The sequence below is a fragment of the Hippopotamus amphibius genome, chromosome 6 (genome assembly GCF_030028045.1).
Source record: "Hippopotamus amphibius kiboko isolate mHipAmp2 chromosome 6, mHipAmp2.hap2, whole genome shotgun sequence".
Classification (NCBI taxonomy): domain Eukaryota; kingdom Metazoa; phylum Chordata; class Mammalia; order Artiodactyla; family Hippopotamidae; genus Hippopotamus; species Hippopotamus amphibius.
Window position 1 is genome coordinate 38,288,240 of NC_080191.1, and position 14,036 is coordinate 38,302,275.

A 14,036-nucleotide genomic window follows, 5' to 3' on the forward strand; every position below is an offset into this window, starting at 1 on the left:
TAAGAGGGAAATACCACTTGAATTCATGAGGCAAAATGGATGGACTGCTCAGTGGGTGCTGTTGAGGAAACTGATGGACTCTACAAGGGAAAATAGAGTTGGAAAACTTACACAATGTATAAAAATGGATATATACAGATTAAAGAACTAAACGTGAAACATAAACTCTAAAGCAAGTAGGAGAAAATATAGAAATATATATTTATGATTTTGGGGGACTTCCCTGGTGGCACAGTGGTTAAGACTCCACCTGCCAATGCAGGGGACACGGGTTCGATCCCTGCTCCAGGAAGATCCCACATGCCGCAGAGCAAATAAGCCCATGTGTCACAACTACTGAGACTATGCTCTAGAGCCCGTGAGCCACAACTAGTGACCCTACATGCCACAACTACTGAAGCCCACGTGCCTCGAACCTATGCTCCCCAACAAAGGAAGCCACTACAATGAGAAGCCCACACACCACAACAAAGAGTTGTCCCCGCTCACCACAACTAGAGGGAGCCCGCCTGCAGCAACGAAGACCCAACACAGCCAATAAATAAAATAAATTAAAAAAAAAAGAAATATATATTTATGATTTTGGAGTAGAAAGGACTTTAATGAAACTTCCAAAGCACAAAGCATAAGAAAAAAATTATTCAATTGTCTATTTCAAAAAAAAGAATCTCGAGTGATGACAGAAAGTTATCAGGCTACTGACAGACTAGGAAAACTTATGTGCGATGTGAAACCATAAGAGGTTAATACTTAACTATACAAAATACCACAATTAAATATCTAGGATATATTGGGTTGGCCAAAAAGTTCATTTAGTTTTTTCTGTAAGATCTTACACACTGGTCTGACAGGCACGCATAGTTGACACATCGTCTGTGTTTAGAATGTAAAGCCCAGTGACTAGGTGTATCCAGAATGCCTATGATTGAGTCATGGCTCTTCCTCTACGTGACATTTGGCAACCTCTCCGAGCTTTAGTTGCTTCATCAGCAAAATAATAGAAATAATGAGACTGGTCATAAAATTCACGTATGGATTAAATGAGATAATATAAAACAGAACAGCATCTGGCACATGATAAAAATTCAGTTGTGGCTGTTTTTACATCTCTATTTCATTTTGATATTGAGTCCAATAATTGTTATTTTCCCGCATAGCATATTTCAAAGTTAGTACGGTAACACTTCTGGGTTATTAATCAGGGAATTAGTTTTTTCTTTAATAATCAGAAAAGGAAGTCATATGCCTTCCCTGGGACTGTACCCTAGTGGTGTATGAGGTGTGTCTCATGGATTAACTATTAATCCCAGAGTGAAAACTGAATTCAGGGTTGTAGGGCTGGAAGGGATGTGAGAGATCATCTTGCCAGTCCCAGATCTTTTGACACAGGAGGATGCAAAGACTTGGAGGAGGTAAGTGCCATGACCTGAGTTTGTATAGCTAGAACCATAGTACTTCCTCTGTAGTTATGATTAATTAATTATGACTAGAAAAGATAATTATGACTAGGAAATTAAGATGATGATTAGGAAAAGATAATGTCACCATCTGGCTTTGTCAAATGGGTGTGCACAGGCTACGTGAATAAGCTTATGTAGAGACCTAGACTCGGAAGACTCATAGTTATTCCAAGTATGAACTTGCTGGCCTTTCACTTGACTGTTGCTTTGGTACAGTAGGTGGAGCCACTCTTCCTTATTAGAATAAAGTAAACAGATTCAACTCAATTATAAATAGAAAAAAATATGTGCCCTCCACCACTGGGAGTTGCAGAGAGTGACGACTGGCTGGAGACTTTGGGTGCGGCAGTGAGCAGAGTTAGAGCATGAGTTCCAAGCCAAAATCCATAGGGATCATCGGAGCGCCTTTCTCAAAGGGCCAGGTGAGTAAAAAGCCTGGCTTTGAATAACAGGAATTTATGAGAAAGTTTTGAGCTTCAGCGTTAGTAAGGTGTTAATGTCTGGTTAGTTAAATTCCCTGATGCAACCTGTCCTGAAATCTATATTTTAAAGTCCTCTCATCATTTTGCATCATTGTATAATTATGGCCATAAATCCATTTATTCTTGTGGCTCCTAATCTCAGTCACAGCCAATCTCATTTAAATCTGCTGAATTTTTCCTCATTTTTTTGAGAAAATATTTTTATTTGAATGGAAATAGACTATTTCTGTATCATAGCTACTCATTTAGATTTCCATGTTCTCATTGCCTTTGGTGCTACTGTGTTGTGTAGAAGATAGAATTTTAAGAAAACATGTTTGTTTAGTTATGTAATTAACACCCAGAAAAATTTCATAGATAGGCGGCAACGTTTAGACTTTTAAAAATGTGGATAACCTAAATATTATTATTGATCTATCAACTTTGTTAGTGATTTATATTATTTTAGGGCTTTAATGATTCTATAAAAGTGTTGATTCATGAACTAGGTAGAGTTCTTTGTGTACCTCTCTTTGAGGGAGGAAAAAAGAAAAACAAAAAAGGGAAACCCACCCTCAAGTTGACTACATTGAAAGGACTAATGGATTTATCAAGCTCCCAGATTCCAAAACGTTCCAGTAACATTTAAATATACAGTCTTTTTTTCCTGCCCAGGCACACTCATTCTGGTAAATCTAATGAGATTACAGGTATCTTCAACTCCCGCAAGCAAGCATCTGTGCTGAGAAGGGGAAGAACAAAAACAAAAACAAACAAGATAAAGTGTGAACTGAAACTCCCCAGGCTGATTTTTCTGTGGTTGTGGTTGTTTTAAATGGGGTTTCTCAGGTTCCTTAGAACTTTCTCTTTACCCATCTGAGCAATGTTTTGCTTCTCTTAGTTTTGAACTCTTTCTTTGCACTCTGGCTTTTTTATTACAAAACAAATTGGGACGGGTCGGAGGTTAGAGATGTACACTGCATTTGGACTGTCAGTCAATACTGCTTAACTTCCCCTGGAAATCTTTCAAAGGTCTCTTCCTAAACACAGGGACATTTTGCTGACAAAGAAGTTTCTTTTAATGCTGGGGTTAATTACAAAATCCACAATGTGCTCACCCATTCTTGGGACAGGTTTTAGTAAAGGTAGCACTGAAATAGCTGATAAAAAGGAAAAAAAGAGGGAAGGAAAGAAGAGAGGAAAGAAGAAAGGAAGGAAGGGAGGGAGGGAGGGAAGGAGGAAGGAAATGGTTTGAACATGTTCTGACCCCCTGGACCTCAACAGAAGGCTGTATGCTGATGATAACAACCTCTCTGGGACATATTATTTTGAAATATACCCTGATGCCTTTTCTGTTCTCCATAATTCTCCCCCCTTTCCTTCTATAGCTTTTCCTTATTAAAACATGGCCCCATGAGAATGAAACTTATTGTCTCACAATAGTAAGGACTCAGAGAGAAATATTTTTCAACACTAAGCCACTGTATAGAAGGGAAAAAACGCCAACACATAAATTTCAGTCCTCACCTAAAGGAGGTAAAAGTTTGATAAACAGGCAAAGGAGAGGATTAGAGGGCAGATGACTAGAAGGTTGAGTCTGAGAAAGGACTCCATCTCCTGCCTCTTTCCCTTGCAGGGCAGTGGTTGAGGGGAGGAGGTGGTGGCAAAAAATGAGGTAGATATTATATTTATTTTTCTGTTGAGTTAACTAAGGCTCAGAGAGGTTTGGTAATTTGCTCAAGGTCACACAGCTTTAACTGTGTAATTCGAGACAGGACTGTCTGATACCAAAACCTATGCCCCTGACCTACACTGGTGCATCTTTAGCTCGACAGTGGATCTTAGAGTTGTTGTCAGTTAGGGATTGGGGCCCAGCTTAGAAGTCAGTAGACCTAACAAAGAACAATGAGAAAAGATCAATCATAAGAAGCAGTTCGAATCAGACAAAAAAAAAAAAAAAGAAAAAAGAAAAAAGTTAGAGAGTGTCACTGTGAGAATTGAATGACTGTTATTGTAAATATACAGCCGGCCTTCCATATCTGTGGGCTCCGTATCAGGAATGTCTTTACGTCATTTTATGTGAGATACTTGGGCATCTGAGGGGCGTCCTGGAGCCAGTCCTCTCCAGATACTGAGGGAGGACTTGAGTATCAACTAAAGGGTGTATAAGATTTGTTCTTTATTTATTTTATAGTTCTTAAAGTTCAGAATATTTTATTATTTTTTAAATTTTTATTGAAATATAGTTGATTTACAATGTTGTGTTAGTTTTGGGTGTACAACGAAGTGATTCAGTTATATATATGTGTATATATGTGTGTGTGTATATATATATATATTCATAATTTTTTAGATTCTTTTCCATTATAGGTTATTACAAGATGTTGACTATAGTTCCCTGTGTTATACAGTAGGCCCTCGTTGGTTATTTATTTTATATATAGTAGCGTGTATATTTTAATCCCAAACTCCTAATTTATGCTACCCCCCCCCGCCCTTTGGTAACCATAAGTTTGTTTTCTATGCCTGTGAGTCTACTTCTGTTTTGTAAATAAGTTCATATGTAAGGGATGTATAAGATTTGTTCTGAGATTTGAAAGGGAAAGGGGAGAAGGGCAGGGAGTTTTATCAAATTGACAATTTTTGAGCATCTGCTAAATGTCAGCTCTACACTACAAAATACAGTGCTGGGAGTGTAGAGAAGGTTGGACTGAAATCTAATAATGGAGAAAAGACAAAAACAAACACAAAACGAAGGCAAAATTTGAGCCAAGAAGTACTCTATTGGAATTTAAAGGAGAAATTGTATCTACTTGATGAGGCGGTGCGGGTGGGAGTCACACAAAAAGGGGGTGGAGTGAAGGAGCAAAATGTGTCCAACAGAGTGTGGAGGGTCCCTGGGGCCAGGGACAGGAATTTGACATGGAGGATTTGCCTGGCACCAGGGCAAGTCATCTGGTAATTTGCATTGGGAAGAAATATCTGCTTAGTTTGGTGCCACAGCGCAATCCTGGGGCTAGACACACTTGTCTTTTGGCACATCTTCCCCCCTACCCCACCCAACAACAAAAAGTAACTTTCTGTATTGAAATTGGGTCATTTGTAGAGATGTGGATGGACCTAGAGCCTGTCATACAGAGTGAAGTGAGCCAGAAAGAGCAAAACAAATATCGTGTATTAATGCATATATGTGGAATCTAGAAAAATGGTACAGATGAACCCATTTGCAGGGCAAGAATAGAGACAGATGTAGAGAACGGGCATGTGGACATAGTGGGGGAAGGGGAGGCTGGGATGAATTGGGAGATTGGGATTGACATATATACACTGCTGTGTGTAGAATAGCTAGCTAGCGGGAACATGCTAGAAAGCACAGGATGCTCAGCTTGGTGCTCTGTGACTACCAAGATGGGTGTGATGGGTGGGGGTGGGGGTGGGAGGTCCAAGAGGGAGGGGATATATGTATACATATAGCTGATTCACTTCATTGTACAGCAGAAACTAATACAACTTTTTAAAGCAATTATACTCCAATTCAAAAAAAAAAAAAAAAAGAAAGAAAGAAATAAAAGCCTTGCTGGAAATTAGAATCAGAGACACATAAAGCAATTGTTTTTATAGATGGCTAATCTGCCAGGAGGCTGGAGAAGACTCACAGTCAGGAAGAAGTGTGTTAGCTTCCTTGATGTAAAAGGAGCAAAGGTAGAATTGTGCCAACTGTGCTTAAGCAGGTCAAAACTTGAAATACCGGGTTGGTCTTTGTGGTTTCAGCTCCTAGGTGATGATTTTTCCTGCTGCCTGTTTTCTGTCAAGGGCCCTAAGTTACTGTCGTGAGGACCTACACGTAGGTCTGTCTCACACCACACTCTTTTTTTTCCCTTCTGTTCTTACTCATGCAAACTGTTCCCCAGTTTGCAAAGTTTCTGCATCACCCTACCTATCTACCTGAACACCTACTCAAGTTGCAAGACTCAGAAGAAATAGCCTACTCCATGCAAACTTCTTTGACATACTCTGCCCCTCAGGAGCGTTCTGTTTTTGTGGTTATGACGTCTTGTATCTACACTGAAGCAAATCTCTAAGTACTGTAATTGGGATTAAATAGCCAAATCTCCTATTAGCTTGTGAGTTACTCGAATACAGAAGCCCTCTCCTTTCAATCATTGTATCTACATCTTTCAGAGCGCTTTTGTACAAAATATTTGTTCACTGTGTTGGTAACATGGTGTGACGGAAAAGAGGAGATGCAAGTTTTGGAATTCAAAGAACCTGGTTGTGAACTAAGGCCCTGCCACTCGTTAGCTGTGTGCCTACAGGAAAGTTATATAACCTTTCTGATTCTAGATCTTCATATTTGACACAGGAGTAATTCAATCTACCTTGCTGTGATGATTAAACGAGATAATGTGAATTCCTGACTCTGTAGGTCCTCGAACAGTGATAGGTACTCTTCAATTGATTAATGAAAAGGGTTCCTATTGTGGGGATCTGATGGTCATGATAATGTCTAAATTACTCTATTTTTTAATTGTTCAGCCACGAGGAGGGGTGGAAGAAGGCCCTACAGTATTGAGAAAGGCTGGTCTGCTTGAGAAACTTAAAGAACTAGGTAACTTCAAAAAATTATTTTTTATTGAAATATAGTTGATATGCAATACTATATGTTACATATATGTACAATATAGTGATTCACAACTTTTTAAGGTTATACTCATTTATAGTTATTAAAAATTCTGGCTATATTCCCTGTGTTGTACAGTATATCCGTGTAGCTTATTTTGCACATAATAGTTTGTGCCTCTTAATCCCCTACCTCTATATTGCATGCCCCCCCGGCCCCCCCTACTAGTTTGAACAAGGTAATTTTTAAGTTGAAAGGTGATTAGCCTGATTTCCTTCTCACTCTGAAGGAAGGACCAGGCTCCTGCTAAAAGAGGGTGTGTCTGGAGTGACATTTACACCACAGAATTGCAGCATTGGCTATAACTTTAGAAGTACATCCTATAAAAAAAGGAGTGATGGGGAGCATGCTCAGTAAATACTGTTGGATGATTATCCTCCCTCAGATATTTTGTCTTTCCAGCCAGACTATTGTATAAGAGAATCTGTGTGTGCAAGAAGTGGGGGGGGGGGGGGGGGTGAGTGTGTGGTAGGGGAGTCGGGGGAATTGAAAATGAAAAGCCAGGGGCAGCAGGAAGTACACTACTAGCAAGAGGACCCTTATTTGTAAAAGGAAATAAAATAAAACAGTAATATAATAATAAATAATAATACCTAGTGTTTGCATGGTGTGTATATGTGGGCATGTGTAGTTGACATATACACATTCATATATATACAAGCATGCAAGTGAAAAGTGGTACAATTTTAAAAGTATGGGCTAAAGTAAATGTCATCTTTATATATAAAACCCTGATGAAGTGTTGGTGAGGATATGGAGCAACTGGAACCCTCATGTATTTCTGGTGGGAATGCATAATGATACAGCCGCTTTGGAAAGCACTTTGGCAGTTTCTTAAATAAACATACATTTACCCCTTGACCCAGCAAATCTTCTAGATATTTACCCAAGAGAAGTGAAAACATATAGTATAAACACTTCTACTTGAATGTTCGTAACAGCATTATTTATGAAAGACAAGAAATGGAAACAAGAAAATGCCCATCGACCAGTGAATGGATAAATAAAAAGTAGTACATCCATACTACGGGACAGTACTCAACAATAAAAAGGAACAGACTACTGACATAGGCAAGAACACAGATGAATCACAAAGACATCACGCTGAGTGAAAGAGGCCAGATGCAAAAGACTACCAACTGTGTGCTTTGCATGAAATTTTAGAAAAGATAAAATCATAGCAAGACAATAGTTGCCTAGCAAGTATATAATAGCAAGACATAGTTGCCTAGCAAGTGTATGTATATATAAGCAAGTATATATAGTAGCAAGACATAGTTGCCTGAGGGTGGGGGCAAGGATTGACCATAAAGGAGCACGAGGAATTTCGGGGGGTAATGAAATTATTCTAAATCTTGATTATGGTGATGGCTGCAAGACTGTAGGTCTAAGACTGGTTGACCTGTACATTTAAAGTGAGTGAGTTTTAGTGAATAACAATTATACCTCATGAAGCTAAAAAAAAAAAAAAAAAAACCCCAAGGGAGAACACAAGGCTTGGGGAAATGGACTAGGCTAGTCCCTCAGTTAACAAGCATAATCTGGCCACATTTTATATCAGGTTGAATCTCTTGAAAGTGTTACTGAATCATGGATACACACGGACTTGTAATGACTAGTGTTCAATGACTGGTTAGTTCAGAACACTGTACCTATCTCACATCACATGGAGCTCTGTAAATTGAAGCCTAAGCAGAGCCTTTTAGGAAGTGACCTAGGTCCCTGGAAACTTTGGGCTACCTGCAATTTATTAAAAAAGTGTAATAATAGAGCTTTCATTTCCTGACCTCATGGAACAGTTAAGGCTCATTGCTAATCACATGTTCTTAATTAATTCAGAAAATCCCACTATGAGGCAGGTACAATGGACAGAGCAGACAGCTGAGATGCTTCAGCTGGTGACAGATTGGATTGAAACCAAGGGCTGTTAATACAGTGTAAGAAAATTTAGAAAATATTGGCGTATTTTCTTCTGGGCAAAAATGTATATGTATTCTTTAAAAAATGATTTCTTTATAACATATACAAAACATGCTAGGGTAGAAGAGTAGATAGCACATAAACAGAGAGTAAGAGACCAAGACAGTGATGCCACCCATTAAGCCCAAACCAGCTTATCGCTGTTACACTTTCGTGTCTAGCCTAACTGGCTCGACTTGAGAAGTATTGACATTTGCAGAGAACCCAGTATACAGCAGGCACTGGTGTGCAGCAAAGGTGGGATAATGCTGTCAGGCAATGGTGGACATGGTTTTTACCTTCACGAGTTTCTATAGCCATTCCAGACTTTTTTCCTTTTTTTTTTTTTTTTTTTGCAAATACGCCTATTTGGTAAAATTGGAATCATCCTACAGGCTGTTTTGCAATTTCTTTTTTTACTTAGTAATCTGAAACTTTTAATTTTAATTATAGAGTGTGATGTGAAAGATTATGGGGACCTGATCTTTGCTGATGTCCCTAATGATAGTCCCTTTCAAATCGTGAAGAATCCAAGGGCTGTGGGAAAAGCAAATGAACAGCTGGCTGATGTGGTGGCAGAAATCAAGAAGAATGGAAGGACCAGCCTTGTACTGGGCGGAGACCACAGGTTTTTTTTAAATGATTATCTCTATGGCAGTCCGGCACAAATATTGTAAAGGTAGTGTGACTAAAACCATGATAAGAGAGAAAATAAGGAAGGGAGAGCACTGTTAATATTTTATATCCAATTTTCTGTCCTTCTTTTAATTTTATTGGTTACTACTTTATTTTTGAATCACAGATTTAGCTCTATTTGAAGTCTTGCATTATCTTTATCTATTACAGCAGAAAGTACATGACATACGAATGGATTTCAGCAAAATATTCAGGCTTACATTTCTAAATAAATATGAGGAAATTCATACTCAGCTTATTGTACTTGATTACTGATAACAGAAACAACTCATTTAGGTCAACAATTAAACCATGTGTCTCCCATTATAAAATAAAAATTGTAAAAAATTTTAAATACATACTCAAGTATAAAAGGGAAAAAACAATGGCAGCTGTAGTTCTCTAACAACCATTTCTACTGGAATTTTGGAAATCTGGCATATTTCCTTCCTGCCATAATTTTTTCCTTATATATGATTTTGTTTAACCATTGTTTTTCTGTTTTGTTCTTAACCTACACTACAATTTCCTTGTTACTTCATGATATATACAAGCATAATTTTTTACTGTTGCTTGATTTTTCATCAAAGTATGATATCACTACATATGAGTATATCCATATTGTCAGATATTCAGGTTATTTTCAAATTTTCACCATTATAAATAATGTGGCAAAGATAATTTTTGCACACGAGTCTTTCCATGTTTACTCTCAAGGTCCCAGGATATGTTATTAGAAGTATAATCAGATAAAAAGTACAAACATTACAATGGCTCTTGATGCAAGAGTCAATTCCTTCAGCCCACTCTGCTTTCTCCTCTAAAGCCAAAGTGTTACCAGGGCTTCTGTGACAAAACTGCCATTGAGAAATTGAAGCTCCCTTTCTCTTTTAAGTGGAAAATTTGTAAGCGGAAATTTTTAAGAGTGGCAAAAGGCCAAAGGAAAAGAAACCTGTAGGGAAAGACAAACATCAAGCCGAATCATCAATATCTGAACATTGAGAAACAACTGCTTTCACTCTGAGAATCTGAAAGTTCACGATTCTCGGGGATCCCTGAACATTCACAAGTGGGAGAATGCCAGCATTGTATGGCAAATCTTGATCTTTTACCTTTTGTGTAAGATATTACTTAGCATTTCCATTCTGGCAAGATTTCTGGAGCTTGGAGTGTTTGAGATGAACTTTGAGGGTTCTGGACCAGGCTAAGAGCGGGTCCTTAAATACACAGCAGGGGACTAGAAAGTTCCAGCAGAGGATCTGAGTGAGTTGAGCTCCCAGGATACACAAGCTGAAGTGGATGTAAAGACTTCTGAGTGATGCTGCCCAATTGTAAAAGAATTGGATTTTAAGAAAAATGGAAGGACTCTGTCATTAATTCACTTGGAAGAATTAAGTATTTACCAAGAGAGATGAGAGTACAGAAAACGAGCCTGATTTAACTCTGAGAACCGAGTGGTGTCTCATGCTAAAAAATTTCTTATGTGGCTAGTGTCTTTTCACACATTTAATCTTTAAACTATAATTTGCGATTTTATTAGGAGGTTTTGAAAAAATTACAAATTTATTAGTAATGCCATTGAAGTGAATAAATGTACGTTGTTAGTAAATATTAAGTGTAAGCTATACTTTCTCTATTGTTTTAATTGCTTAATTGGCATCTCCAGTTAAAAACCTCTCAGAAATATTAGCCACTTTGACTTAAAGGAAAATCAGGCGAGAATACTGCATTAATGATATGATGTGTGTAATGATACCGCACACCTGACGCTCACACAAGCTTCTTTTCCTCTAAAGTTTGGCAATTGGCAGCATCTCTGGCCATGCCAGGGTCCACCCAGATCTCTGTGTCATTTGGGTGGATGCTCATACCGACATCAACACTCCACTGACAACCACAACTGGGAACTTACATGGACAACCTGTTTCTTTCCTCCTGAAGGAACTAAAGGGAAAGGTAAACAGCTGGTTGGTATTCTGTTACAAAAGAATTATCTTTAGCAGAAGTTCAGGAGGGGGAAGGGAAGTAAGAACCCCTGTGCCACCTCCTTCTTAATTAATTTCTCACACAGTTTTCTGGGCAGCCAATAAGCAATGGGTGAGCAGATAGAGGTGGCAAGGCTCTGTACCTCTGCCTTACTTAGCAGTTTGCAAACTGACTTCATACGTAGCTTCCCTTTTGATTCTTAAACTACTCTTTTTAGTAGGTGGGGCAGAGAGGAATTCTTTATAAACAAGTTAACAGAGGTTCAGAGGTTAACAGACACACCAAACGTGTAGCAAGGGAAGGACCTGAACTGCTCTCCTGGTGCCTCCTCTTTCTACTACAGCCTCACAGCCTCTCATTCTTACCAAGTGTCCCCTCCACATCATAGGGCCTTTTCAAAAATGGAATTTTTAAATGCGGATTATGATGGTTTATTATTTAACATCTTTACCATGAGAAGCATATATCTAAATCACAAGAGGAAGAACTACCTCCTTGCTTCTTGGAAACTTCTTTTCTAAAAAATGTAAGATGAAATTCCAGGATAAGATTTAACATTGTGGTTCATAATTTTATTGATATGTTCTAGCATATCAATAAGACAATTTTTTTTGATACAACCGTAGTAAACTGGCCGTTGTGATGATACTTGGGGATCAGAACCTCCTTATGTTAAATGTCAGCAGCAATGTTTTCTGAGCAGATAACCAAAGCGATAGGTTTATGCACTTGCAAAATGTGTGGCCAGCTCATGGGAACAGTCGAGCTTGGCTCCGGGACATTTGAAGATATGGAAAGACCAAAGGTCGGATGAAAAGTTTCCCTCAGCCACTCTAAACCATCCTCTGGATTAAGTCTTTACTGAGAAAGAGAAGCAAAGAAGGAAGCTATGAAAGTAATGGAAGCACACTGATTTCTTTATAGAAGCGTTCCGGGAAAGCAGGGCTGAGTGGAAATGGGGCTCAGGGCAGGTAAATGCTGATGAGTGATTCAGGTTAGGTCTGGGCCACAGGGTGAGGCTGGGTGATGCCAAAGCAACCAAGGGTAACACAGGGGGCGGGCATTCCCTTCTTAATTTTGTATTATATTTTAATGATTTCCTTGAAATTTATGCTCTAACTATAAGATACACACAATCTAACAAGTGTCCTTAACTTTCAATGTAAGATTTGCTCAAGAGAAGCATACATAACCCAATGGGACCATTGCAATTCTAGATGCCCGATGTCCCGGGACTCTCCTGGGTGACTCCCTGCATGTCTGCCAAAGATATTGTGTATATCGGCCTGAGAGACGTGGACCCTGGGGAACAGTAAGTTTATTCCCTGATGTGACTTACCTTCCTTTTCATCCTTTCTCTTGCTAGGCGTGCTGGTCAAGCTGATGAGAAAAAATTATTTTCAGCACCAAGTCTATATATCTATATCTACATATATTTATATATACATGTACATACATAAATATGTACGTATTCAGGTGATTTTTACCTTGACTTGCTGTTAAATATATTGATACATACATGCAGTTTACCATACTCAAATATTTTTGAATCTTACCACATTAATCTTTTCTTTAAAAGGAAACAAGAGTGCATACGGTCAGCCTCCTTATAAATTATAGATTAATATCTCCTCTTTCACAGTTACATTTTGAAAACTCTGGGAATTAAATACTTTTCAATGACTGAAGTGGATAAACTGGGAATTGGCAAGGTGATGGAAGAAGCACTCAGCTATCTACTAGGAAGGTATGATACTTTGTGTGTGTGTGTGTGTGTGTGTAACATAAATATTATTACAAGGATTTACTACTGACACTGGTCAATGTAAGTTACTAATAAAGCCAGTAAGTACAATCATGGAACTTCACTGGGTTGTTACTCTTTATAAAGCAAAGTAAGAACTATATTTTTCTACTAAATATCAAACCACCAACTTTAAAGTGAATTCCTTTCCCACCTTTTAAAAGAAAGAAAAGGCCAATTCATTTGAGCTTTGATGTTGATGGACTGGACCCATCTTTCACACCAGCTACTGGCACACCAGTCCAGGGAGGTCTGTCTTACAGAGAAGGTCTCTACATCACAGAAGAAATTTACAAAACAGGTAGGTAAAAATTTGAATGAATAAAGAAGAAAGTGTACACCTGGCCAATATATATTGATACTCCCAGATCTGAAAATCAAGCCCCAACTGACACTGCCTAAATGCCCATCACATGATGCAATGACTGAAATGTTTTCAGTTGTTAATACCTCTTTGTATTCCTGGATAATATTTCAAGTCAGTGTGTACTAAATTAAAAATGTCAACTATCTAATAAATTACATTATTTCCATTTGTTGTTGTAGGGCTACTCTCAGGATTAGATATGATGGAAGTGAATCCATCTCTGGGGAAGACACCGGAAGAAGTAACTCGGACAGTGAACACAGCAGTAGCACTAACCCTGGCCTGTTTTGGAGTTGCCCGGGAGGGTAACCATAAACCTACTGATTACCTTAGCCCACCTAAGTAAACATGGAAACATCATATAAAAACCTCACAGCTAATGACATAATTAGCAAATGGAATAGTTTAAACTTTCAGTTACCCTCCCAAAGATTTGGTCTTTCAGAAAAATGTTTTGCTTTGGTAAATATTAGTACAATTAGTATAAACTGTATCAATTCCCTCTTGGTATGAGATTCAAGATATGGAAGTGCTAACTTTTGTGAAATTAAAAAGTTTATATTCCCATCTTGGCAAAAGACTTATCCTTAGAGAAATACATATTCATTTCCAAATAAAAATGTGCTGGCATTAAAAATAAACA

At 38.3% G+C, this 14,036-nt stretch overlaps 2 protein-coding genes across 5 annotated transcripts in view; one reads left to right on the plus strand and one right to left on the minus strand.

Annotated features, from left to right (window-relative positions):
• The window catches only part of MED23 (mediator complex subunit 23), an 80,587-nt gene that overhangs the window by 25,519 nt on the left and 41,032 nt on the right, over positions 1-14,036 (minus strand). For 3 of the 4 annotated variants that reach the window (XM_057740387.1, XM_057740388.1, XM_057740386.1), the window contains exon 31: positions 12,562-12,602. Coding sequence is in view for 1 of the 4 variants with exons in the window: in XM_057740388.1 (XP_057596371.1) it covers positions 12,585-12,602 (18 nt within the window). In the remaining 3 variants the exon portion in view is untranslated. Of the gene's footprint in view, positions 1-12,509; positions 12,603-14,036 lie in introns of those variants that run through there. The other variant, XR_009054449.1, reaches the window with a different exon arrangement.
• Positions 1,567-13,960, plus strand: ARG1 (arginase 1). Its single transcript, XM_057740390.1, has 8 exons — positions 1,567-1,882; positions 6,458-6,530; positions 9,015-9,189; positions 11,033-11,192; positions 12,440-12,534; positions 12,865-12,969; positions 13,191-13,327; positions 13,573-13,960. Exons 1-8 carry the CDS (start codon positions 1,826-1,828, stop codon positions 13,737-13,739), a joined length of 969 nt encoding a protein of 322 aa, XP_057596373.1. The 5' UTR covers positions 1,567-1,825; the 3' UTR covers positions 13,740-13,960.